Consider the following 23,124-nt stretch of genomic DNA (forward strand, 5'->3'; position numbering starts at 1 on the left):
AACCAACTCATTTTCTGATAGTACAAATTCAAGGATGAATCCTGAGTTATTTAGGGGCCGGTACATGCTCACGCACAGCCTGTCATAGAGAGTAAGTGGCAGCTCACGGTAGCGGCGCCCGTTGTCACGGCTGTGGAATGTCGTGGCACCTCTCGGAGAGGCTTTGGCCCCTCGGTGAGAGAATGCCACGTCTGATTTGCTTGGTGATACTCGGCCTTCCTCTCCTCAGGGAGAACATAATTACATTCTCAACATCTATTTACAGGGTTCGTACGGTCATGGAAAACCTGGAAAAGTCATGGCATTTTAAAATGGGAATTTCCAGGCCTGGAAAAGTCATGGAAAAAACACAAATCATTAAAGTTTTGGAAAAGTCATTGAAATTTGTTATAATCACATGTTCATTTGAGTTTGAGTTCATGGAGTTTGAAATAATTCATATGTTTTTTAAAGAAAGACGCTCAAAAGATAAGCCGGCACGCTCTCAATACGCAAGATTTTTTTAATTGTTCATGTTTATACCCAGATTTCAGTTTGGTCATTTGGTTTAAAGTCCTGGAAAAAACCTGAAGAGTTGGTAGTCGGCATATTCCACGATCCAGACCTCCACGATCCATCAGGCAGATGGAGGTAGAGAGGAGGAGTGGGCGGAGTCTCAACAGTTTACAAGTAAGTTATTACAACACCTGCTTAGAAAAAAATGACCTGGGACACATGTCTTTAAAACGTGCTGTTTTGAAAGAGGGCGTTTAAACCTCCATTTTTCCATCTCGGACAACTGTAACCTCTCCTTAACTCCTCATTGGTAAACTATTTAATTAGTTGGTTAATAAATGTCCCACATTGCTCATCTTGGAACACATCACCGTCCCTCATCACATCATCGTGTAGTGACTGTGGAAATGCTCTGGAACTGTTATGACATGAACGTGGTTTCACTTTGTGCGTCCTCTATGAGTCACATGAGAGGTATGACAACTACTCATTATACATAGTTGAAAGTGAAATGCACTATGAGAGAGAGAGATTTATACATGCATATTTAATCAGATGTTTCAGTCATATGTTAACTGACGGGCGGTTCTAGAATGCTTGGAGCTCCAGCAGTTTCCTGCGTTGTGTGCCTGTGCATTTATTTTTCTTTCCTCTCACTTTCATTTCCTGTTTACATCTAATTGTGTTGAGCACTAGTGCGTCACTCAGAATAACACAATGCAGCACATTCTGCCATTGCCCTGAATATCGTGTGAGTCATAAGATCCTTTTACAAAGCCCATTATGTGAAGATAAACTGGATCCAATCATATATAATATGTCTTTATGATGACACACATGCACATGTTCTTTCATCTTGTGTTTTGAAAAGTCACACAGATTTCTACAGACTTTTTTGTTTGTTTTACTTGCTGGACAGCTCTGGAGTTTTAGTGAATTATATAGTCCTATCCTCAGCTCCTCGTGTGGTTTCTTCTTGTCTCGATGTGAGGCCCCCTGGCCTTCTCCTCCACCTCCCTTTTGATAAAGAAGCAAGCAGAGATGACTGAAGGAAACAATGAGAGACTTTGAAGATTCAACCAGGGCCTCTCTATCTAAGACAGTCCGAGTAAGTTATTTCCAGCTGCTTATCCTAAATCAGATTATGTTGAAACCCCTGCTAATGGTTCAACTGTGGAGAGGATTTAAGTCAATCTGATCTCGGATCTGTCGATCGGCCAGAGACGAGTGATTGGGGAGGATCAGGCGCACCAAAAAGTCCAACGCATGTCCCGCCCTCTGTCCATCCTCTCAGCCAATCACCTGGCCGCTCTCCGCCATCGCTCTTGAGCGGCCTGACCTCAGCCAATCAGCGGGCTCCTTCCCTGCGTACGTCACTAACTAGCCAGTTCCCTCCAGCAGCGGCGAGAGCTTCATTTTCTGATCTGCTTTTGTGCTAAAATGGAGGCTGGCCTCTCGCCCTGAGCGGATCGCCTTCCTGGTCGAGGTCTAGATGTTGACATGCAATAACTCTGCCGACAGGATGGTTGTGGAAGCACCGAATTCCAACGGGCCGTTTCAGCCGGTGGCTCTGATGCACTTCAGAGGTACGTACGGACGGCTTTTTTCTTCCTGTATTGTCCTCGGGAATGAGGGGACAGGGGGAGCCGTGTTGCCGTGCTCCGGTGCCCCTCCGCCGGTGAGTCCGCGGTCACTCCTCCGGGACCGCGTCGCGGTTCCTGCGGGTTGGAAAGCAGCTCTTTTGTCCCGGAGGGGGATGAACGGCGACGTGTGATGACCGCGAGGCGGCGACGGGAAACAATCCGGTGTTGCTAGCTAGCCGCTCGCGCTGCCCATCCCCCCGCCGAGCGGGTGATGTCAAAGGAAGTGAGGTCATGGCTTCAAGAAGGGGCTCCTCCGATTCTCATGCGTCTGATTTTAATTCGCGTGTTTATGTTTTTATGATTGCAGTTAATTATAGCTCCGTTGGGGGGGTTAGCTACAGAGGAGGCCGGTCCTGGCGGTCCTCCTCCCCGCCGCTCGGCTGCTCTTCCCCGGTGAATCCGTGTCACACTCCGGTTCATCTGGGCTCGGCTTGCTGATGGTGTGGAGGCTGCAGACGGCCACTGCTCTGCAGCGAGAACCCCCCCCCCCACACCCACACACACACACACACACACACACACACACACTATCTCCCCACATGCCCTGGCACCTCCTTGTTGGAGACGCGAGACACTCACAGCACCTGAATGCGCCTCTTCAATTCAGTTTATTTGTATCTCCCATTTTCACACATTAGAAATTCCCCTCAGAGAGCTTTACAATCTGTTCACATAGACATCCCTGACCTTTGACCTTTGACCTCACATCGGATCAGGAACAACTCCCAAACAACCCTTCAGGGTAAAAGGTCAGACCCCTTGAGGAGAGAACAGAGGAGGATCCCTCTCCAGGATGGACAGGTGTCATAGATGTCATGTGACCAGAAGGAATCATTACACACACATTAAAACACAGGAACAACACAATGAAGATGACAGAGTGGATGAAGAGTTGGTAGTCGGCATATTCCACCATTAAGACCTCGTGTGTGTGTGTGTGTGTGTGTGTGTGTGTGTGTGTGTGTGTGTGTGTGTGTGTGTGTGTGTGTGTGTGTGTGTGTGTGTGTGTGTGTGTGTGTGTGTGTGTGTGTGTGTGTGTGTGTGTGTGTGTGTGTGTGTGTGTGTACACAGAGCAGTGCTGTCAAACGTGACCCAGGAGGAAGGTTTCTCGGTCGTGTTGGAGGACCCGGCCTCCTGCCACTGGACTCGGGTGCAGCCCAGCGTTAGATGGCGCCTCGGGCAGTTATTGATTATTGATTACACTCTATTGGGCCACAGAGGCCACTGCCTTGAATCACGACTCAGTGTTGGGGAACAAGCAGTCTCTCTCTCTCTTTCTCAGCCTCTTTCTCTCTCTCTGTCTCTTTCTTTCTCTCTCTCTCAGCCTCTTTCTCTCTCTCTCGCTCTGTCTCTTTCTTTCTCTCTCTCTCAGCCTCTTTCTCTCGCTCTGTCTCTTTCTCTCTTTCTCTCTCTCTCAGCCTCTTTCTTTCTCTCTCAGCTTCTCTCTCTCTGATTCTCTCAGCCTCTTTTTCTCTCGCTCAGCCTCTTTCTCTCTCTCTCGCTCTGTCTCTCTCTCTCAGCCTCTCTCTCTCTCTCTGTCTCTTTCGCTCTCTCTCAGCCTCTCACTCTCTCTCTCTCTCTCTCTCTCTCAGCCTCTTCCTCTGTCATGTCTGACCCTGTTCAGACCAAATGTCTTGTATCCACATCTTTTACAGAGTGTGTAAGAGTCTCTTTGTACACCTGTCTAAATGCTGTTGAACACGTGACGGCCTCTCACCGTTTCAGAGGAGTGCGTCTTCCTTCCACCCCACAGACGATTTCTCCAGATGAATCCTCGGCCTCCTCGTCTCAACACTCCTCAGTCGTGCCGTGTTCGTGGTGCCGAGAGCCTTTGGGACTCAACGTGTGTCACTGAAGATGCACCTGTCTGCTCCCGGTGTGACGAGGGCTCAGAATCTCTGTTGCTTCCTGTCCGTTTCTTTCAAAACACAAGATGTTGTTTTATTAACGACCACTGCAAAGAACTGAGACATTTTACATCGCGGCCAAGTGTGGGAATGTAGCCTTTGGCTTTTAGCTTTATCCAAACAAGTCAGTTTATTTTATAAATTACGAATTCCCCTCAGAGTGCTTTACAATCTGTTCACATAGACATCCCTGACCTTTGACCTCACATGGGATCAGGAACAACTCCCAAACAACCCTTCAGGGTAAAAGGTCAGACCCCTTGAGGAGAGAACAGAGGAGGATCCCTCTCCAGGATGGACAGGTGTCATAGATGTCATGTGACCAGAAGGAATCATTACACACATTAAAACACAGCAACAACACAATGAAGATGACAGAGTGGATGAAGAGTTGGTAGTCGGCATATTCCACCATCCAGACCTCCACGATCCATCAGATGGAGGTAGAGAGGAGCAGTGGGCGGAGTCTCAGCAGTGGGCGGAGTCTCAGCAGGGCCGTGGCGTAGTTGGTAGAAGTCATATTCCACGCTCCATCAGGACAGCAACACGTGGACCGTGCTCTGCTGTCCTGATGTTTTGCTTTCAATGCTGCCAAAATATATAAATGAAGCGAGGAATGTGGCCAAGCTCGTTGTTGATCTGCCGATGAAACCACGGCACGCCGTTCTCCTACAGAGATATAAATAGATATCAGTCGATGTTTACATTGATCACAACACGCTGTCGATGAAGCAGATTACCGACTCTGATCTGACTGTCGCTGTTCGTTTGACCCGTTTGCAGAGCAGGGAAGTCGAGGCCGTGTTTCCAATGTGACTTCAGTTATTCCTGCTCTCCGTTGTGAAGGAGCGTGAGGATCTCTCTGTTCTCGCTGCCTCCCCTCCTCGGGCTCCTGTTGGAGACGTATATTGACTCCAAATTGTGGTTAACATCAATTTTGAGATCCCAACACTGAGCCTTTTTATCTGTTACACACAAAAAACGCACTGGATATTTTCGGAGCGTACAGAACCTTCGCAACACAAGCAGATCACTGTTGCGCAACAGGAGCAGGTCGACACGGCAACGCATTCCAGCGCCGCTTAACGTCCCGGTGCAACGCATCGGGCGCCAAGACCAGAGACGCTTCACTTCGTTTAGTTTCGACAACTAATAAAAACAAATGGAAACACAATCTGTGTTCTACCTGCTACTTTTCCACTTGTCTCCACCTTTTAGGCTTTCAGGTGCAACCTCACCTGACCTCAACGGGCCTCATTCTGAAACTGTGTCCACTTTGGAGACGGGAATACAAAATGACAAACGTCTTGGATGAAGCTCTCTCTCTCTCAGCATCTCTCTCTCTCTCTCTCTCAGCCTCTGTCTCTCTCGGTCTCTCTCTCTCAGCCTCTCTCTTTCACTCTCCCTCTCTCTCTCTCAGCCTCTCTCTCTCTGTCTCTTTCGCTCTCTCTCTCAGCCTCTCTGTCTCTCTCTCTCTCTCTCAGCCTCTCTTTCGCTCTCCCTCTCTCTCAGCCTCTCTCTCTCTCTCTCAGCCTCTCTCTCTCTCTCCCTCTCTCTCAGCCTCTCTCTCTCTCTCTCTCTCAGCCTCCCTCTCTCTCTCAGCCTCTCTCTCTCTCTCTCTCTCTCAGCCTCTCTCTCTCTCGGTCTCTCTCTCAGCCTCTCTCTCTCTCTCTCTCAGCCTCTCCCTCTCTCTCTCTCTCAGCCTCTCTCTCTGTCTCTCTCTCTCTCAGCCTCCCTCTCTCTCTCAGCCTCTCTCTCTCTTTCGCTCTCTCTCAGCCTCTCGCTCTCTCTCTCGGTCTCTCTCTCAGCCTCTCTCTCTCTCTCTCTTTCGCTCTCTCTCTCAGCCTCTCTCTCTGTCTCTTTCTCTCTCTCTCTCAGCCTCCCTCTCTCTCTCAGCCTCTCTCTCTCTGTCTCTTTCGCTCTCTCTCTCAGCCTCTCGGTCTCTCTCTCAGCCTCTCTTTCTCTCTCCCTCTCTCTCAGCCTCTCTCTCTCTCTCTCAGCCTCTCCCTCTCTCTCTCGGTCTCTCTCTCTTTCGCTCTCTCTCTCTCAGCCTCTCTGTCTTTATCTCTCTCTCTCTCAGCCTCCCTCTCTCTCTCTCAGCCTCTCGCTCTCTGTCTCTTTCGCTCTCTCTCTCAGCCTCCCTCTCTCTCTCTCGGTCTCTTTCGCTCTCCCTCTCTCTCAGCCTCTCTCTCTCTCTCTCAGCCTCTCTCTCTTTCGCTCTCTCTCTCTCGCTCAGCCTCTCTCTCGCTCTCCCTCTCTCTCAGCCGCTCTGTCTCTCTCTCTCTCTCTGTCTCGCTCGTGTTTTTAATAGGCGTACTGGCACTGATAGTTTATTTTTTAATATATATTTGTTTCCTGTTGTGATCAAATGTCTTTTAATGGCAGCGTGTGTGTGTTCCATCGTGTCTGAATAGGATATATTTCTCCCCATAACTAGAATCTGCCTTTTTGCAAGAATGTCATGTGTGTATATTGAATTTTAAGGCATTGGCGTCTAGATTAGCGGCCTATTATTTCCTCTTTTCCTTCATGCGTGCACCACGCGTTCACCGCTCCGTTTGCCTTCAATCAATTGTCATTTATTCTCTTTTTTCTAATTTGATCCCCGTGCCAATTTCACAAATCGTAATTTGTGTCTCAACCTAATTTTTTTTTTACCGTCTACATATCTGATCAACGGGGTTCGCTCGCAGCGACGACGTCCTCGTTCATGTGCAGACACGGCCTCCGAGCAGCTCTGCAAGACGGATAGCCACGCCCTTTACTGATCGGTAACTATGGGGTGTAGAAAAGTGCATCTCTTGTTGTATCCGTATGGTTTGTTGAGGCGTTGGTGTCGAGGACCGGCGGTCGTGGCAGGAGGCGGTGACTTCGCTCGCTGCCCAACGTTCTTCTGGTGCTCTTAGAGTTGTAGAATCTGAATTCCTGCCAATAAGAGTAATACAGCGACGTGTTGATGCGGCGCGACCCTCGTGCTGCATGGAGGCTGTGACTGTGTAACTCTTCATCTTCTATCAGAACGTGGGGCACCAGCAGAGACGCGAATGAAACCGTTAATGTGAGTCTAGCAAACCAGAATAAGAGGAACTGAAACTGGGCACCTGGACATCAGGCTCCGGATGGCGTGAATTGAGGTTAACAATATTTAATGTTAAGAAGTGTAAACACACAATGGAGGCTCAGGGTCGTGGGTTTCGTGGTGATCCGGCTCAACAGGAACCAGCCTGAAGGACCCGGGTCAAGACCAAAGAGAACCATCTTCCCCCAGTCCAGAGTCTTAGTCCCAGAATCAGCCAATCAGCTCCTCTCAAAGGTAGTTCAGCCTCTAACACCTTCCTGTTGGATAAAAGTCCCGCTATCAAAATGGAGGGGTCAAAGGTCACGACCCCCGGGTCAAAACGTCACTTCCGGTCAAGTCTCTAAACAAGTATTTTCACAATAAAAGTCCCGTCTGTTATTGTCCTGATAAAGTCACTTCCCGGCTTCGACAATCTGAAATACTAACTAACATTCAATCTCATGAACACACATTACTTCTTGCCATGTACATTAATCATTTGCACAGAGTAAACAGTCCCCTTATGCTTCATAACACATTCATAATAATAATATTCTCCCTAATGTTTCCTATTATAATATCTTTCTATATGTATTAATTTAAAGCATAAGACTTCCTCTACATGTGAAAAGTCTAAATAAACTATTCCTACCCAACACCAGGCGCTCCGTCCTGCGGATGCATCGTTGATCACATCGTGATCCGTCACGCAGCGGCTCGTCACATTGAAGTAGTTCACACTGAGTTTTATTTAAGTTGTGGCTGAGACGGAATGACTTGAAAGAAACGTGAGATAACAAAACGTCTTATTCTATTTCGAACCATCTAAATGGGGAAATAGAGGTTATAGTGAAATGGGCTTCTGAATGCATCTCACTGGACGCCGCCACAAACTTGATGGTGTTTGCAGAAAGAAGTCTGGCTCAAGGGTTTCACTGACACGGCTATCAGGAAACAGGCCGAGTTATGCAAGTTTGAATCTGTCCAGGTTATTATCTTTAGTTACCTTCAAGCTAATAGTTTGACATTTTAAGAAAAAAACATCTACTCACAGGGTTCGTATGGTCATGGAAAACCTGGTAAAGTCATGGAAGTTTAAAATGGTCATTTCCAGGCCTGGAAAAGTCATGGAAAAAACAAATCATAAAAGTTTCGGAAAAGTCATGGAAATGTGTTATCACATGTTCATTTGAGTTCATGGAGTTTGAAATAATTCATGTTTATTAAAGGTCAAAGGTCAGGGATGTCGGTGTGCAGATTGTGAAGCACTCTGAGACACATGAGTAATTTGTGAAAATGGGCGACACAAATAAACTGACTTGAATTGTTCGGAGCATCACTGATGCGCTAATAAGAAGACAATAAGCATATTTGCCAATCCCCCTCTTTTCAAATCTGTTCATAGCATTATAAAATAAGTAACTTGCATAAAATCAACCTTGTCTGTTCGATTTGCAGCTCCTGGATTTATTTGTATTAATTGACTGGCTCTATATTGGGGATTATGACGGCAGCTGGAGGACGCAGTGTGTCGGTTTTCCTCCAACGTGTCGGAGATAAAAAAACAAGACAAACGAGTAAAAGTCACATAGCTACATAATTACGGAGCTGTTATTTCACCACCTGAACAGGTATGAATTTCAAGGAACCGTAATCGACGTGTTCCTCTCTGTGAGGCGCTGGCAGAGATGGTTTGTTTGTTTCCCGGCGCTCTGGTGGAGACTCAGTGAGAAGAGGAAGTCCTCGCGCCACCGTGGACAGAGAGACTTTTATCCTGACGCCTTTTATAGAAATGTCGTTCTTTGTTCCCGTGCCGACGCGTCGAACGGCTCCGACTGCGACGCCCACTTCCAAAACCCTTCGCCCTCCTCCACCCCTCCACTCCGTCTGATCCGCCGGGCGATACCCATCTCAGCTGTTCTCTCGATGCTCGTTAGTCTTCATGGCTAATGTTGAATCTTCATGGCTCTCGTTGCCCGATGTTTCCATCGCTGCATTGACTCATCCTGGACAGTTGAAACCTCCTTTTCATCGTGACCTCTGATCCTGGGGCAGAGTAGAATAATCGTGTAAATTATGATAACAGCGTGACATCGGCTGGAGTTGTTCTCCAGAGGTCTTTGGGCAAATCTGCCCAATCGGCCATTCAAAAATCCAAGATGGTGGCTATTTTTCAAGATGGCCGCCAATTGGGTCTCCAAAAATGAGTTTTCTTCATAAAACTGTTTTTATTTCCCCGATTTGAATGATCTTCGTCTCTATTCTTATGTTTCTAAGTAATCTGGAGCTAAACATGCTCATTTATTAGACTTGTGACCAAAATGTTGTTACATTTTCAAAATTGTGAAAAATCTTGATTTAAAGAAAAAAGAATTTAATTCAGATGTGAAGGTGAATGGTTTTTATTTTTTTATCAACATTTTGAAAATGTATCAACATTTTGTCAACAATTAAATCAGGGAAATACAAACTTTTATAAAAATTAATTTTTGGAGACCCAATTGGCGGCCATCATGAACAATAGATTTTTTTAATGGCCAATCAGGCAGATTTGACCAAATACCTCTGGAGAACAACTCCACACAATGTCACGCTGTTATCATAATTTGCACGATTCTTATTAAAACTGCTTCTATCTGCCCCACTGCCACTCTGAACTCGGCTCTTCTCGTCTCCCCCGCCTCTTTATTTCCTCGCCGCTGTGTATCCTCGTTATCCCCGGACTCTCTGCTCCTCTTTCTCCAACCGCCCTCTCCTCTGTCTCCTCAGACGTGGCCCCGGCAGAGCAGGAGAAGCTCTTCATCCAGAAGCTGCGGCAGTGCTGCGTTCTCTTCGACTTCCTGTCCGACCCGCTGAGCGACTTGAAATGGAAGGAAGTCAAGCGGGCGGCGCTGAGCGAAATGGTGGAGTACATCACCCACAACAGGAACGTCATCACGGAGCCCATCTACCCGGAGGTGGTGCACATGGTCAGTGAAGCCGGAGGGGCTCGGGTTCGTGGTTAAAGCCGAAGTCGAGGGTGAAACTCGGGCCGGGAACGGGGGCAGGGCCGGGCCGGCGGCGCCGAGCGCAGCTGATGTTGTGATGTGGCGTTCTGCTCTGGGTGGGAGAGCTGGCTTTCTCCAAGTGTCTATTCATTCACCCCATTTATAAATGATTGGTTCATGAAGTATGCGTTGTTTATCACTGATGCAGCGGGTTAGCGGCCAACAGGAGAGGGATGCCCGTTTGACCCATCGGCCGATGCAAAAGCTCCAATGATCGAAAAGATCGTATGCAAACTTTTCCCAAAGTGACATCCTCGAGTCCAAATGAGAGGCGTTCTGTGGTTTATGATCGTGACCAGTAGAGATGCACCGATCAGGTTTTTGGTGCCGATCACCGATCACTGAAATCAGTAGCTGCCGATCACCGATAATACCGATTGAAGCATTCTATTTATTGTGTAGAATTATTGCCTAGGACTATGAGGAAATACATATATAAAGCAACTCAAACATTACAGATTTCTTTAAACATTTAGGACTTTTACTTTGAAAAATGTCCTAATTGATACATTAAAATTGTTTGATTGCTATTGTAGGGGATTTCAGATATGTATGGAACACATCTGCATTATTCATTTCCTGGAACTCTTGGGGAGATCTATTTACAGGACTTTTCTTAACATACAAAAGTCGGACTTATTTTTATAAACTCTTCCTTGGTACAGTAAAAATGTTTTAATGTTAGCATAATTTAAGCTAAATCTCAGAAACGATCTATAAAGATTCATTCAGTTCATCGTTGACTTTTATATGTTCGTGTTTGATTTGTCGACATCTTATTTTGAAAAACGGATGTTGTTTCACGTGGTTCTTTCCGCTAACGTTGCAAAATCGGATGTTGTGTCACGTAAATCCTTCCGCTAACTTTATCAAAACCCTCGCGCGCTCCTGATCGAATGTGTTTACCGTGAGCATCAGTCTATAGGGGCAGACATGTGAGAGTCGGCTGAGTCGACCCAGAGATTCAACTCGGGGGACGGGGACGCCGCTCGGTGGTGAGGATCCCCTCTGACCTCTGACCTCTCACTCTGCGGCCCTCGCCGGGCGCATCGTCTCCGTTGCGATGCGCGGCGATTGAAACGTCTGATAGTTCTCGCAGATGTTACGTCATCTGATCGGCCGTTTTGAGAACGCCGATCAAAACCGATAATGGGAATATCGGCCGATATGGATCGGCGCCGATCAGATCGGTGCATCCCTAATGACCAGGGGTCCTCAAACTGTTTCCTGTGAGGGCCAGATCACTGTTCCCTTCTCTGATGGGGGCGGGGTCAGTGTGTAACAGTGTGACGATCCCAGGGCGCCTACATGTAAACATGTATTGTTTTCCAGAAAGCCACATAACCAAATATTAATTACCCTTTCAATTTTTCTCCGACTAACCGTTTCGCCATCATTCCGTTCTATTTGACGGCGGCTAGTCGAGGAAAACAGTCCCGCGGGCCTCTGTTTGGGGACCGCTGATCACGATGATGGATGTTCCGCTTCCCACCTCATCGGCGTCGTTCGTGTGCAGAGAGACAGAAATGAAGCCGGTCTTACTCGACTACAAATGATCTTTTTATGGTCAAAGCCGTTTCCGCGGTGGAGTCGCCGCCGGTCGTCCTCACAGCCGGTCCTGGGTTGCGGTGCTGCAGTCGAGAGCCTCCATCTACCTCGCAGCCTGTCTTTTTTTAAACAAGGCGTCCAGTGTTTTTAGTAGGTCACCTGCAGCGTCCCATGATCGGCCTGCCAGCAAACAGCCGCAGGGGAGTCGGTTAACACGGAGACCAGAAGCACAACTCGGATTTTTGTGGGCCAACCGTTGGAGGCCAGTTTGAGTCTTGTTTTTTATGGTGTATTTTATTATATTCAGTCAATCAAATCAAATACAATATTATTCTATATAATATACAAAACAGAAAGACTGAAAAGGTATAGGTAGAAGCAAAAAATGCTTATATATTCCAATCCTAAATTAATATCAAATAAATCAGAACATTAAAATAAAATAAAGAAATAAATAAAATTAAAATAAAAAACAATATATATACACACATACATACAGATAGACTTCCACATACATCTTCCATATAAATACATTTCAATCACATTTATAACTCTCAAGAATTGTTTTATAAATAATTCCCTTGAAAACCAAAAAGGAGTTCACCATTATTACATCCATTTCAACATTATTCCTTAATTGGACTCCTACATTAGAAGTACATCTTCTTTTAATCCCTTTTGTGCCGTGAATTTACAAACATCTCAAATCATATTTACACTCGTGTATTGAAAACAAACTTTGTACACAGTCTGGCAGTTTAAGTTCAGCTTTAACCTAAAACTTTTTTTCGGTCGTTTTTATTTCGATTGCATGACACGGAACACGCAGTCGTCAATCTTTCGGCTAAGTTTTAGTTAAATGTTTTGTCGTTATTAATTTCTTTTGTGGCAGTGAGAAGTTAACAATTGAGCTATTTTTGCTCAATAAATCATGAAAACGTGGCACTAACACATGTTCATTAACATTTAAGACAAGGCTCTGAATAAATGAGCCGTGCTCCTGTCGACACGGTGTTTATAATCGTCCTGGAAGCTGACCGTGTGTCCCGTCTCGGCAAAGGGATCAAATAGAAAACCACCGAGCGCAGAAACACTTCTATCGCTTGTTTTTAATTCGAGCACATTTGATGGTTTAAAGAAAACTAATTTATTTATTCAAGCATATCTCTACATTGTGCAGTGAAATGATTGAAAAGTTTGTGTGTGAGCAAAATTATTCGATGAATTGGTTTTACTGTCTGTTGCCGTCGCGTGTATTTGAGAGTGGGATACGCTTCTGACGGGAAGTCTCGGTCTGACTGTTTCTCAAACTTGTGAAAGCATCTTGTAAACTAACAGGGTTCGTATAGTCGTGGAAAACCTGGAAAAGTCATGGAATTTTAAAATGGTCATTTCCAGGCCTGGAAAAGTCATGGAAAAAACTTAAATCACGAAAGTTTTGGAAAAGTCATGGAGATGTTATAATCACATGTTCATTTACGTCGAGTTTGAAATAATTAATATGTTTTAGAAATAAAGACGCTCAAAATATAAGCCGGCGTACGCTCTCGATACGCAGCATGTTCTACATGTTCATGTTTATACCGAGAGTTCGGTTGGTCCTGGACATCTGGTTTAAAGTCCTGGAGATCTGGGTAGAGCTGTTGGTATTTGAGTGGTCGCAACATGAACTCTAAACTTCTGGTTATCGAAACAACAAAAGGAAGTTGACTTTAATCTTCATCTCTCGTGGAATAAACATTCGCCGTGTCGTTCTTTCCCTTCTCTTCCAGTTTGCGGTGAACATGTTCAGAACGCTGCCTCCTTCGTCCAACCCCACTGGAGCCGAGTTCGATCCGGAGGAAGACGAGCCGACGCTCGAGGCTGCGTGGCCTCACCTTCAGGTGGACATTCAAATCATTAACTTCCCCCAAAAACTGTGAGGGCTTCATGAACGGTTGTTCTGAAGCGAAGAGCCTCCCTGCGCAAAATAATACACCTGAATGAAAATCCAAACATCTTTTTGTTTCAAGTCAGTTTATTTGTAGAGCCCATTTTCACAAACTAGAAATTCCCCTCAGCCCTCAGAGTGCTTTACAATCTGTACACATAGACATCCCTGACCTTTGACCTCACATCGGATCAGGAACAACTCCCAAATAACCCTTCAGGGTAAAAGGTCAGACCCCTTGAGGAGAGAACAGAGGAGGATCCCTCTCCAGGATGGACAGGTGTCATAGATGTCATGTGACCAGAAGGAATCATTACACACTAATTAAAACACAGTAACAACACAATGAATATGACAGAGTGGATGAAGAGTTGGTAGTCGGCATATTCCACCATCCAGACCTCCACCATCCATCAGATGGAGGTGGAGAGGAGGAGTGGGCGGAGTCTCAGCAGTGGGCGGAGTCTCAGCAGGGCCTTGAAGTGCATTCATTCATTCCTCGTTTTCTTTTTGCAGCTCGTCTATGAATTTTTCCTTAGGTTTTTAGAATCGCCCGACTTTCAGCCCAATGTCGCGAAGAAATACATCGACCAGAAATTTGTTATGCAGGTAAGAACATAAAAATGTTTACCAGAAAACAAAAAACAATTTCAAGACACATTTTTCATGGTGATTTTTTTTTTTAATGGCATCATTCCACCCCTCTCGCGTCGCAGCTGCTCGACCTATTTGACAGCGAGGATCCCAGAGAGAGAGACTTCCTCAAAACAACCCTCCACAGGATCTATGGAAAGTTCCTGGGCCTGAGAGCGTACATCAGAAAACAGATCAATAACATTTTCTATAGGTCAGTGCAGGTCTACCACTTCTCCTGCTCATTTCTTTTTACAATTCATACCAAGCAGCTTCAACGCATGAATCATTTATTGTGTTCGGTAATACGGATCTGGGTATTTTGTTCTTGTCCTTCTAGGTTTATCTATGAGACGGAGCACCATAATGGTATCGCTGAACTACTGGAAATACTTGGCAGGTATGTGCATGGCAAGGTTCGTACGGTCATGGAAAACCGGGAAAAGTCATGGAATTTTTAAATGGTTATTTCCAAGCCTGGAAAAGTCATGGAAAAAAATGAAATCACAAGTTTTGGAAAAGTCATAGAAAATTAGTTATATTCACACGTTCATTTACGCTGAGTTTGAAACAAATGTATATGTTTTTAAAAAGAAAGAAGCTTAAATTATAAGCAGGCAATTTTCTTTGGCCATAGCAACGAGTAGCTCAGGGATAATCCAGCGTCATGTATACAACCGAGATTTCACAAAATGTTTGGTCATGGAAATTTGGTTTAAAGTCCTGGAAATCCACTGGTCAACATGTGTATGAACCCTGCATGGTCTGAAGTGTCAGCTGTGGCTCTCGCACATCTTTTACATGATAATCAGGCGTGAAACTTTTAGTTTTCTGTAAAACTTGTGAACTATCGGCTATGTAACTCCATCCACGCCCGACTCCGTGTTCTGACGGTCCTGTTTGTGTTTCTCTCGCAGTATCATCAATGGATTTGCCTTGCCGCTGAAGGAAGAGCACAAGATCTTTCTGTTGAAGGTTTTATTGCCTCTGCACAAAGTGAAATCACTCAGTGTCTACCATCCACAGGTGAGCGTTAAACACGCGACGAGGCACGGCCAGCTTGTTTTTGTGAAGCTGTGTGGCAAGAGAGACGTATCGCACACAAATATCTACCAGTCACACATTTTGGAAATGTGTTTTTGAATATTCTTGTCCAAACCTGCTTCGAGTGCACGCCTCTTTCGGTGAGCGCAGCAGGTCCTCCTGCAGGTTGTCAGCAACTGGGGATGCGTGTCTCAGCCGGTCTCCAGCGCCAACGGGTCCCCCGCCGGGTTACTTTCAGTTCAGTTTATTTGTATCGCCCATTTCCACACATTAGAAATTCCCCTCAGAGTGCTTTACAATCTGTACACGTAGACATCCCTGACCTTTGACCTCACATCGGATCAGGAACAACTCCCAAACAACCCTTCAGGGTAAAAGGTCAGACCCCTTGAGGAGAGAACAGAGGAGGATCCTCTCCAGGATGGACAGGTGTCATAGATGTCATGTGACCAGAAGGAATCATTACACACACATTAAAACACAGGAACAACACAATGAAGATGACAGAGTGGATGAAGAGTTGGTAGTCGGCATATTCCACCATCCAGACCTCCACCATCCATCAGGTGGAGGTAGAGAGGAGGAGTGGGCGGAGCCTCAGCAGGGCCGTGGTGTAGTTGGTCGTAGTCATATTCCACCATCCAGACCTCCACGGTCCATCAAGTAGAGAGGAGGAGTGGGCGGAGCCTCAGCAGGGCCGTGGCGTAGTTGGTCGTAGTCGTATTCCACGGTCCAGACCTCCACGCTCCGTCAGGCTTTAAGCTTCCATCCAGTAAACGTTGCGTTTCATGATGATGGTTTCTTTGTATTGCAGCTGGCCTACTGCGTGGTGCAGTTCCTGGAGAAGGACAGCACCCTGACTGAGCCGGTATGTGAAATGAGGAGCTGGTGTTGGCTCTTTTTTGTTTTGTTTGTTGTTCAAGATTCTGAATGACTAAAATAAAAGGGTTGTCCAATGCGTTGACCTTTTAGCTGCCTACTCCTGATCCTCAACGAACGGATATTCAACGCCGTCGTCTCCTCTCCGTCGTCCCGACAGGTGGTGATGGCTTTACTCAAGTACTGGCCAAAGACTCACAGTCCCAAGGAGGTGATGTTCCTCAACGAGCTGGAGGAGATCCTGGACGTCATCGAGCCCTCTGAGTTCGTGAAGGTGCAGGAGCCTCTCTTCAGGCAGTTGGCCAAGTGCGTGTCCAGCCCGCACTTCCAGGTAACCAAGCCGTACCGCCGCGGCGGCGCGACGCGGGCGATGTGCCGGCGGTCGTCGGCGCCCCGACCTGACTTGAGGTGTGTGTGTTCTGCAGGTGGCAGAGAGAGCTCTGTACTACTGGAACAACGAGTACATCATGAGTCTGATCAGCGACAACGCGGCAAAGATCCTGCCCATCATGTTCCCCGCGCTGTACCGCAACTCCAAGACCCACTGGAACAAGTAAGACCCGCGGCAGGGAACACCCGTCTGACACGGCGGCTCACGCTGGCGGCGCCTCTCAAGTCAGACGTTTGTGTTGTTACCCGGAATGTTCCCACTTTTCATGCCGTTTTGAGGCGTTTTATGTATAAATGTAAGTGTCTCAGAGAATATAGTTATCAAAGCCTTGGCTGAGCCCACTGAGTGGTTCCAGGTGTTTGTCTTGTTTCTGGAAGCAATGGAACAGGTGTTTGGATGTTTTTTAATCCCGAGTGACTTTTTGGCTGCAAAGGCTGAACCGGTGTCCTCGTATCGTATAATAATAATACATTTATTTTATAAGGCGACTTTCAAGGCACTTTCAAGGCGGGGGGGGGGGGGAACGACTACCGGAGAGGATGAGGCTGCAGCATCAGTGACTTCTTTAAAATCATTTCTTAAAACCCATTTTTATAACATCTTTTACGTGATCTCGTCCTTTTATGCAGAACTTTGGTTCCCCTCATTTAGTCTGTCTGATTTTATTTTAATTTTTTATATATATTTTTAAATGTTATATTTGTTTCCATTTGTTTTGTCGAGCTCTTTGTAAACCTTGTTTTTAAATGTGCTATATAATAAGGTTATCGTTGTGAGTAACGGCCTGCGTGTCCCTCAGGACGATCCACGGCCTCATCTACAACGCGCTGAAGCTCTTCATGGAGATGAACCAGAAGCTCTTTGACGACTGCACGCAGCAGTTCAGGGCCGAGAAAAACAAGTAGGCCGGAGACTCTTCTCCCACTCGGTCCACCTTCTGCAACGATGTCCGAGCGCCTCGTCGTTTCGGACGCGGCGCTCGGACCGATGTTGTGTTTCGCGTGTCGTGATCCTGACGTGAGGTTCTGCTCTTCAACAGAGAGAAGGCAAAGTCAAAAGAACGGGAAGAGGCTTGGATCAAGATCGAGACCCTCGCCAAGTCAAATCCACAGGTGAGCAATGCGTAGAATCACCTAACCTCCCCGTGTGCGTGTGTGTGTGTGTGTGTGGGGCGCTCATCTTTATGAAATGTGTCTTGTTTTCGGTTAGCTGTTTGATTATAGTTCCCTTTCCATCTCATCCTGGTGAAGATGTGATGTGTCACGTCTGGCCACACGCTCCAAAGAAACAGAGGGCGTCATGTGACCTCGACCGTACAAGTTACAGTTAGTCATACAAGTTAACGCCAACGCCACACGATACACGGATGTCTTTTACATAACGGCTACACCGTAAACAATCGATTCTTAATGTAAGTTACTTTTTTTATTGACTAAAAGCCACATGTTACGCCATTGCCCCATTTTTTTTTTTTTTTAAGGACTCATTTTGTCGACTACAATAATTGGTAGTTGGTGTTTTCCAAACTGCACCGCTGCCACGGAGAGAGAGAGCTGGACGAGAATGTGCCGAGTCGCGGTGAACGCTCGACTCGGACGGCTGTCCGATGCTCTGAGGAAATGTTTGAATAAGTCAAAGAGAAACTCCAGAAACCCCAAAACTCGTTGTGGCGTTCCACCGGAGGGAAACACGACGTCGGCGTTTCTTCTTCTTTGCATGCGGCTGAAAGTCGTTCCTCATCCTCTGTTTCTGTTGGTTTCTTTTCAACGTGGTTCTCTGTGTGTTGACTCCTCTGACCTCTGACCCCCATAGTCCTGTAGCAATGGAGACGGAGGTCCCTTTGATAGAAGATGTTCAGAGGTTAAAAAAGACAGTTGAGGCGGCCGCGACTCAGGTAAACCTGACTTCCTGTTATCTTTCTTCTTATAATCACTCTATACTCGTCTCAGGTAGAGCCCTAGTGGTGCTCAAGCTCCTCCCCTTTTGCCCTGGATGAGAAAAGTGCCCCTTTTTCTGGAGACGAATGCTTTCTTCATTAATTAGTGTTTAAGAATAAAACAATACTGTGTCACCAATTCCCCCTAAATGTGTTTTGATATCCGACGGGGCTTTGATCTGAGTTCTTGGGATGATTTCCCCGACATGCTCCTCCACCTGTTCTCCTCGTCTCCGTCCGACAGTTGCAGCCGGACCGGCGGGCGGAGCGGCGGGCGGCGCGGCGCCGATCTGAGTCTCTTCAGGATATCTACACCACGAACGCCTTGGAGTCCCACCGCAGAGCCGGAGACACGCCGCCCCCCCCGCGGCGGACTCTAGGCCCCGCCTCCGCCGCCGCTTTAGTTCCCCCGCCCCCTCCTCGACGGCCGCGGACGCCCTCTTCGCCCAGGCTCCAGAATCACACTGGCAAAAAGTGTGGATAATCCACGCCTCCTCCCACCTCCAGTTTACCCAGAAGTGTCTGTCCTTCATCCCCGAAGCCCCGCCTCCTCGTCCCTCAGAGTTCTGCTTTCTCAGGTTTCTTTTGTTTCTGCGGAGAGGCGCGTGGGGAGAGTGCATCGTGTCTCTCAGCCCGCTCCACATCGATTGTGTTCCCCAAGTCCTCTTCCTCTTCGCTCGCTTCCTCCCCCGGAAACGCAGGAACCGAACGACTCGCCGGCTGAAGGATCGCTTCGTGGTTTTCTTTTGTCGAAGCGGAACAAAACCAGAACCCGCCGCTCCGATGAAAGACTTTCCCGTCGTCCGTTTTCTTTCTTTCTTTTATTTTTGTCGCTCGATCTCAACGGACGTCTCGTCAGTGCCAAGACTCTTTGTGTTCCGTATGTTTTGATCTGTGACTTCAACAGGGGACTCCTGCCTTTTTTTTTTTTTTTTTGGTCACTGGTGTTTGAAAGTTTTGTTGTTGTTGTTTTGTTTAGCACACCAGACCAAACTGAGACTCGTCCTTCGCCTCGCAATGTCCAGGAAAAGCTGGCGAGGAAAGAGGAAGCTGTCCTGTGGACATCAGACACTTTCCATGTTATTGTTTGTGCCATATGCAACTCTTTTATACGCTTGCTCTCCTGAAGTTCATTGGCAATATCTGACAGCCAGACATGGCGGCGCGGTTCAAACAATGGTACCTCCTGTGTGGCGAGGAGGTGGTGGAGGTGGAGGTGGAGGAGGAGGAGGTGCAGGAGGAGGAGGAGGCGGAGCGCGGCGGGCCCTCGGTCGCTGATACCGGCTGCATCCTGAATAAAAAAAGAAGGAAGCGCAGCTGAGAGGTGTTCATGGTGACTGGTGGGTTTTATATATACTGTACAAAAATAAATAGGGATGATTATCTTTGTAAAGGAAATATATTGAGAGATTAGTTTTGTTGAATGTGAGTGGAGGAACACGTCGGTGCCGACCGGCCACCCACTGGAGGGTTTTAACTAAGTTATGACCTTTTGACCTTTGGCTAATCGGTTTATTTTTAAAGAGCAGTGAGCACCGGCAGTGGCTGCTTCACATATTTTGAATGTCCACTAAATAAAAATAGAAATTAATTTATTATCAAATTTAAGCACTGGTAACCTCGGTCGCTATTAACATCGTGACATTATATGATTGACACCAATTATTGATGAAAGCTACCAAAAAGAAGACTTCCTGACCATCGTGGGGTTCTGCCTGTCCTAATTGGAGCGGTGATGTTCCTCAGGAAGCGTTGGAAAGGCTCTTCCAGTCGGTACCATTGTTTAAACTACGGTCTGCTCGAGTTCTTCTTATTTGGCGTGTTTCTCCGTCTCGTCCCTGCAGGCCGAGTTGTGTGGATGTCGGGTGTTTTAGTTCTCGTTGAGGCGGACCGGCGTCACGACGCTGATAATAAACTGACATTGTGACTTGGCTTGTTAACTGTATTAATACTGTATTTGCTTGAATGCAAAACGATGTAAATTAAAAACTACCATGTTAAACATGTACCTTTACCCTGGAGGAATGCCATTCACCAAACGGATTTCTGTTGTCCAGTTCATTGCATTTATGAAACGATGTTTTATAGATTTTATGAGTTTGAGTCGGGAGATTGTTTATTTGAGTGCTGGAAAATAAAGTCGTCCGTGATAACGAGATGATTTAGAAATGATTCGGGGCTTGTTCTCGTTCTGCAGGGCTTAGTAGATCTTTTAATTTCACATTATTTCCAAAAACATGATAACTTAAAGTGTCCTTTTGTATGTGACCTGTACTATATGATTCATTTAATATTGTATATATGATTTACCTTGTTTCATGTAGTTATATATCTAGATTAATTTTGTACAAATTGTCCCTCTGTACAGAATAAAACATCAATAGCAAGTAAAAGAAGTCAATCTGGCACATACCGTCTTATTTCTCCTGTTTTGGATTTACTGTCGCAAGCGGTTAGAAATGTTCTTATTTTTATTATAAAAATCTGGAGATTTTCCTCTCTCTATATAACTGACGAATGTCCGTGTGCCGATCACTGTCTTTAGTGGTGTACGACTATATAGGATGAATAAAGAGATTATTTGAATATCTATTTTCAACCATGCATCCATTTTGGCTTTACTTGACATCTTAAATTACTATTTTGAAACTTGCATACTAGATTTGATGAACAATAGTCCATTTAACAGGGAGGATAAGGCAAGTGTAGCAGTAAGTATTCTAAATGTGTTTTATGCTTTAAACTCGAGCAGTATGCAGCCTTGAACACTAGATGGCGCCAGAGAGCTGCACATGCGCAGTGACTAACATGCAGACAATACCATAACGGAGACACACAGGCAGGCATCTTCTTTGTGTTGTATAAATGCTATTTAGACGGGACTTTTATTGTGAAAATACTTGGAGGGACGGCCTCCAGGTGGGACGGCCTCCAGGTGGGACCTTTTCTCAACCGGTGCATACACCTTTAAGAGGATTGTGGAGCCAGGGTACGAGGTTCATTCCGCCGTGCAGAGCAAGGTGTCTCCCGCAAGGGAAGTCTGTGGTGGATCAAAGGTCCATGTGAAATCCTCAAACTGGGCCATTAGTACTTTAGTCTGGCTCGCGGATTATTTTTTTCTGACATTTTTCCCCTGCAGACCTGCAGACGTGACCCTGAGAAGACACAACGACAGATTGCTGATGCCCCCCACACCTCTCTCATCGGAATCACTTAGAATCTGATGGAAAACATGTCAATTGAAGCAGAAGTTATTGTGTTTGTTGTCGTCTTTAATCTATTGTCATTGCACAGAGTACAGGGACACAGAGTACAGGGACACAGAGTCCAGGTACACAGAGTCCAGGTACACAGAGTACAGGTACACAGAGTCCAGGTACACAGAGTGCAGGTACACAGAGTACATGTACACAGAGTCCAGGTACACAGAGCACAGGTACATAGAGTCCAGGTACACAGAGTCCAGGTACGCAGAGTACAGGGACACAGAGTACAGGTACACAGAGTCCAGGTACACAGAGTACAGGTACACAGAGTGCAGGTACACAGAGTACAGGGACACAGAGTACAGGTACACAGAGTCCAGGGACACAGAGTACAGGGACACAGAGGACAGGGACACAGAGTCCAGGTACACAGAGTACAGGGACACAGAGTATAGGTACACAGCGTACAGGGACACAGAGTCCAGGTACACAGAGTACAGGTACACAGAGTCCAGGTACACAGAGTACAGGTACACAGAGTGCAGGTACACAGAGTCCAGGTACACAGAGTCCAGGGACACAGAGTACAGGTACACAGAGTCCAGGTACACAGAGTCCAGGGACACAGAGTACAGGGACACAGAGTACAGGTACACAGAGTACAGGTACACAGAGTACAGGGACACAGAGTACAGGTACACAGAGTACAGGGACACAGAGTACAGGGACACAGAGTCCAGGGACACAGAGTCCAGGGACACAGAGTCCAGGTACACAGAGTACAGGTACACAGAGTCCAGGGACACAGAGTACAGGTACACAGAGTACAGGGACACAGAGGACAGGGACACAGAGTCCAGGTACACAGAGTCCAGGTACACAGAGTCCAGGGACACAGAGGACAGGGACACAGAGTACAGGTACACAGAGTACAGGGACACAGAGTCCAGGTACACAGAGTCCAGGTACACAGAGTCCAGGGACACAGAGTACAGGTACACAGGGTACAGGTACACAGAGTACAGGTACACAGAGTCCAGGTACACAGAGTACAGGGACACAGAGTACAGGGACACAGAGTCCAGGGACACAGAGTACAGGGACACAGAGTACAGGTACACAGAGTCCAGGTACACAGAGTACAGGGACACAGAGTACAGGTACACAGAGTACAGGGACACAGAGTATAGGGACACAGAGGACAGGGACACAGAGTCCAGGTACACAGAGTCCAGGGACACAGAGTACAGGGACACAGAGTACAGGGACACAGAGTACAGGGACACAGAGTACAGGTACACAGAGTACAGGGACACAGAGTACAGGTACACAGGGTACAGGTACACAGAGTACAGGTACACAGAGTCCAGGTACACAGAGTACAGGGACACAGAGTACAGGTACACA

At 46.7% G+C, this 23,124-nt stretch overlaps 1 protein-coding gene across 6 annotated transcripts; it reads left to right on the forward strand.

Moving 5' to 3' along the window:
• The first annotated feature begins 534 nt into the window (after positions 1 to 534).
• Positions 535 to 20,912, forward strand: ppp2r5ca (protein phosphatase 2, regulatory subunit B', gamma a). 6 transcript variants are annotated; one of them, XM_056410873.1, is made up of 14 exons: positions 535 to 2,081; positions 9,873 to 10,072; positions 13,471 to 13,581; positions 14,145 to 14,237; positions 14,345 to 14,475; positions 14,602 to 14,661; positions 15,179 to 15,287; positions 16,120 to 16,173; positions 16,345 to 16,515; positions 16,610 to 16,737; positions 17,375 to 17,476; positions 17,615 to 17,694; positions 18,360 to 18,469; positions 18,756 to 20,912. In XM_056410873.1, exons 1-14 carry the CDS (start codon positions 1,988 to 1,990, stop codon positions 18,993 to 18,995), a joined length of 1,683 nt encoding a protein of 560 aa, XP_056266848.1. In that variant the 5' UTR covers positions 535 to 1,987; the 3' UTR covers positions 18,996 to 20,912. The 6 variants fall into 6 exon arrangements, with proteins under 6 accessions (XP_056266848.1, XP_056266846.1, XP_056266844.1 ...); XM_056410869.1 differs by having other exon boundaries at positions 539 to 2,081; positions 17,615 to 17,687; positions 18,388 to 18,469; XM_056410870.1 differs by having other exon boundaries at positions 539 to 2,081; positions 17,615 to 17,687; positions 18,388 to 18,469; positions 19,491 to 20,912.
• The last annotated feature ends 2,212 nt before the right edge of the window (positions 20,913 to 23,124 follow it).

Source organism: Pseudoliparis swirei, unplaced genomic scaffold, assembly GCF_029220125.1.
Source record: "Pseudoliparis swirei isolate HS2019 ecotype Mariana Trench unplaced genomic scaffold, NWPU_hadal_v1 hadal_28, whole genome shotgun sequence".
Lineage (NCBI taxonomy): Eukaryota > Metazoa > Chordata > Actinopteri > Perciformes > Liparidae > Pseudoliparis > Pseudoliparis swirei.

Coding starts and splice junctions, on each gene's coding strand:
- ppp2r5ca (XM_056410873.1), top strand. CDS start 1,988: ATGTTGACATGCAATAACTCTGCCGACAGGATGGTTGTGGAAGCACCG. Junction 15,288..16,119: donor TCAGTGTCTACCATCCACAG/GTGAGCGTTAAA, acceptor TTTGTATTGCAG/CTGGCCTACTGCGTGGTGCA. Junction 18,470..18,755: donor TTGAGGCGGCCGCGACTCAG/GTAAACCTGACT, acceptor TCCGTCCGACAG/TTGCAGCCGGACCGGCGGGC.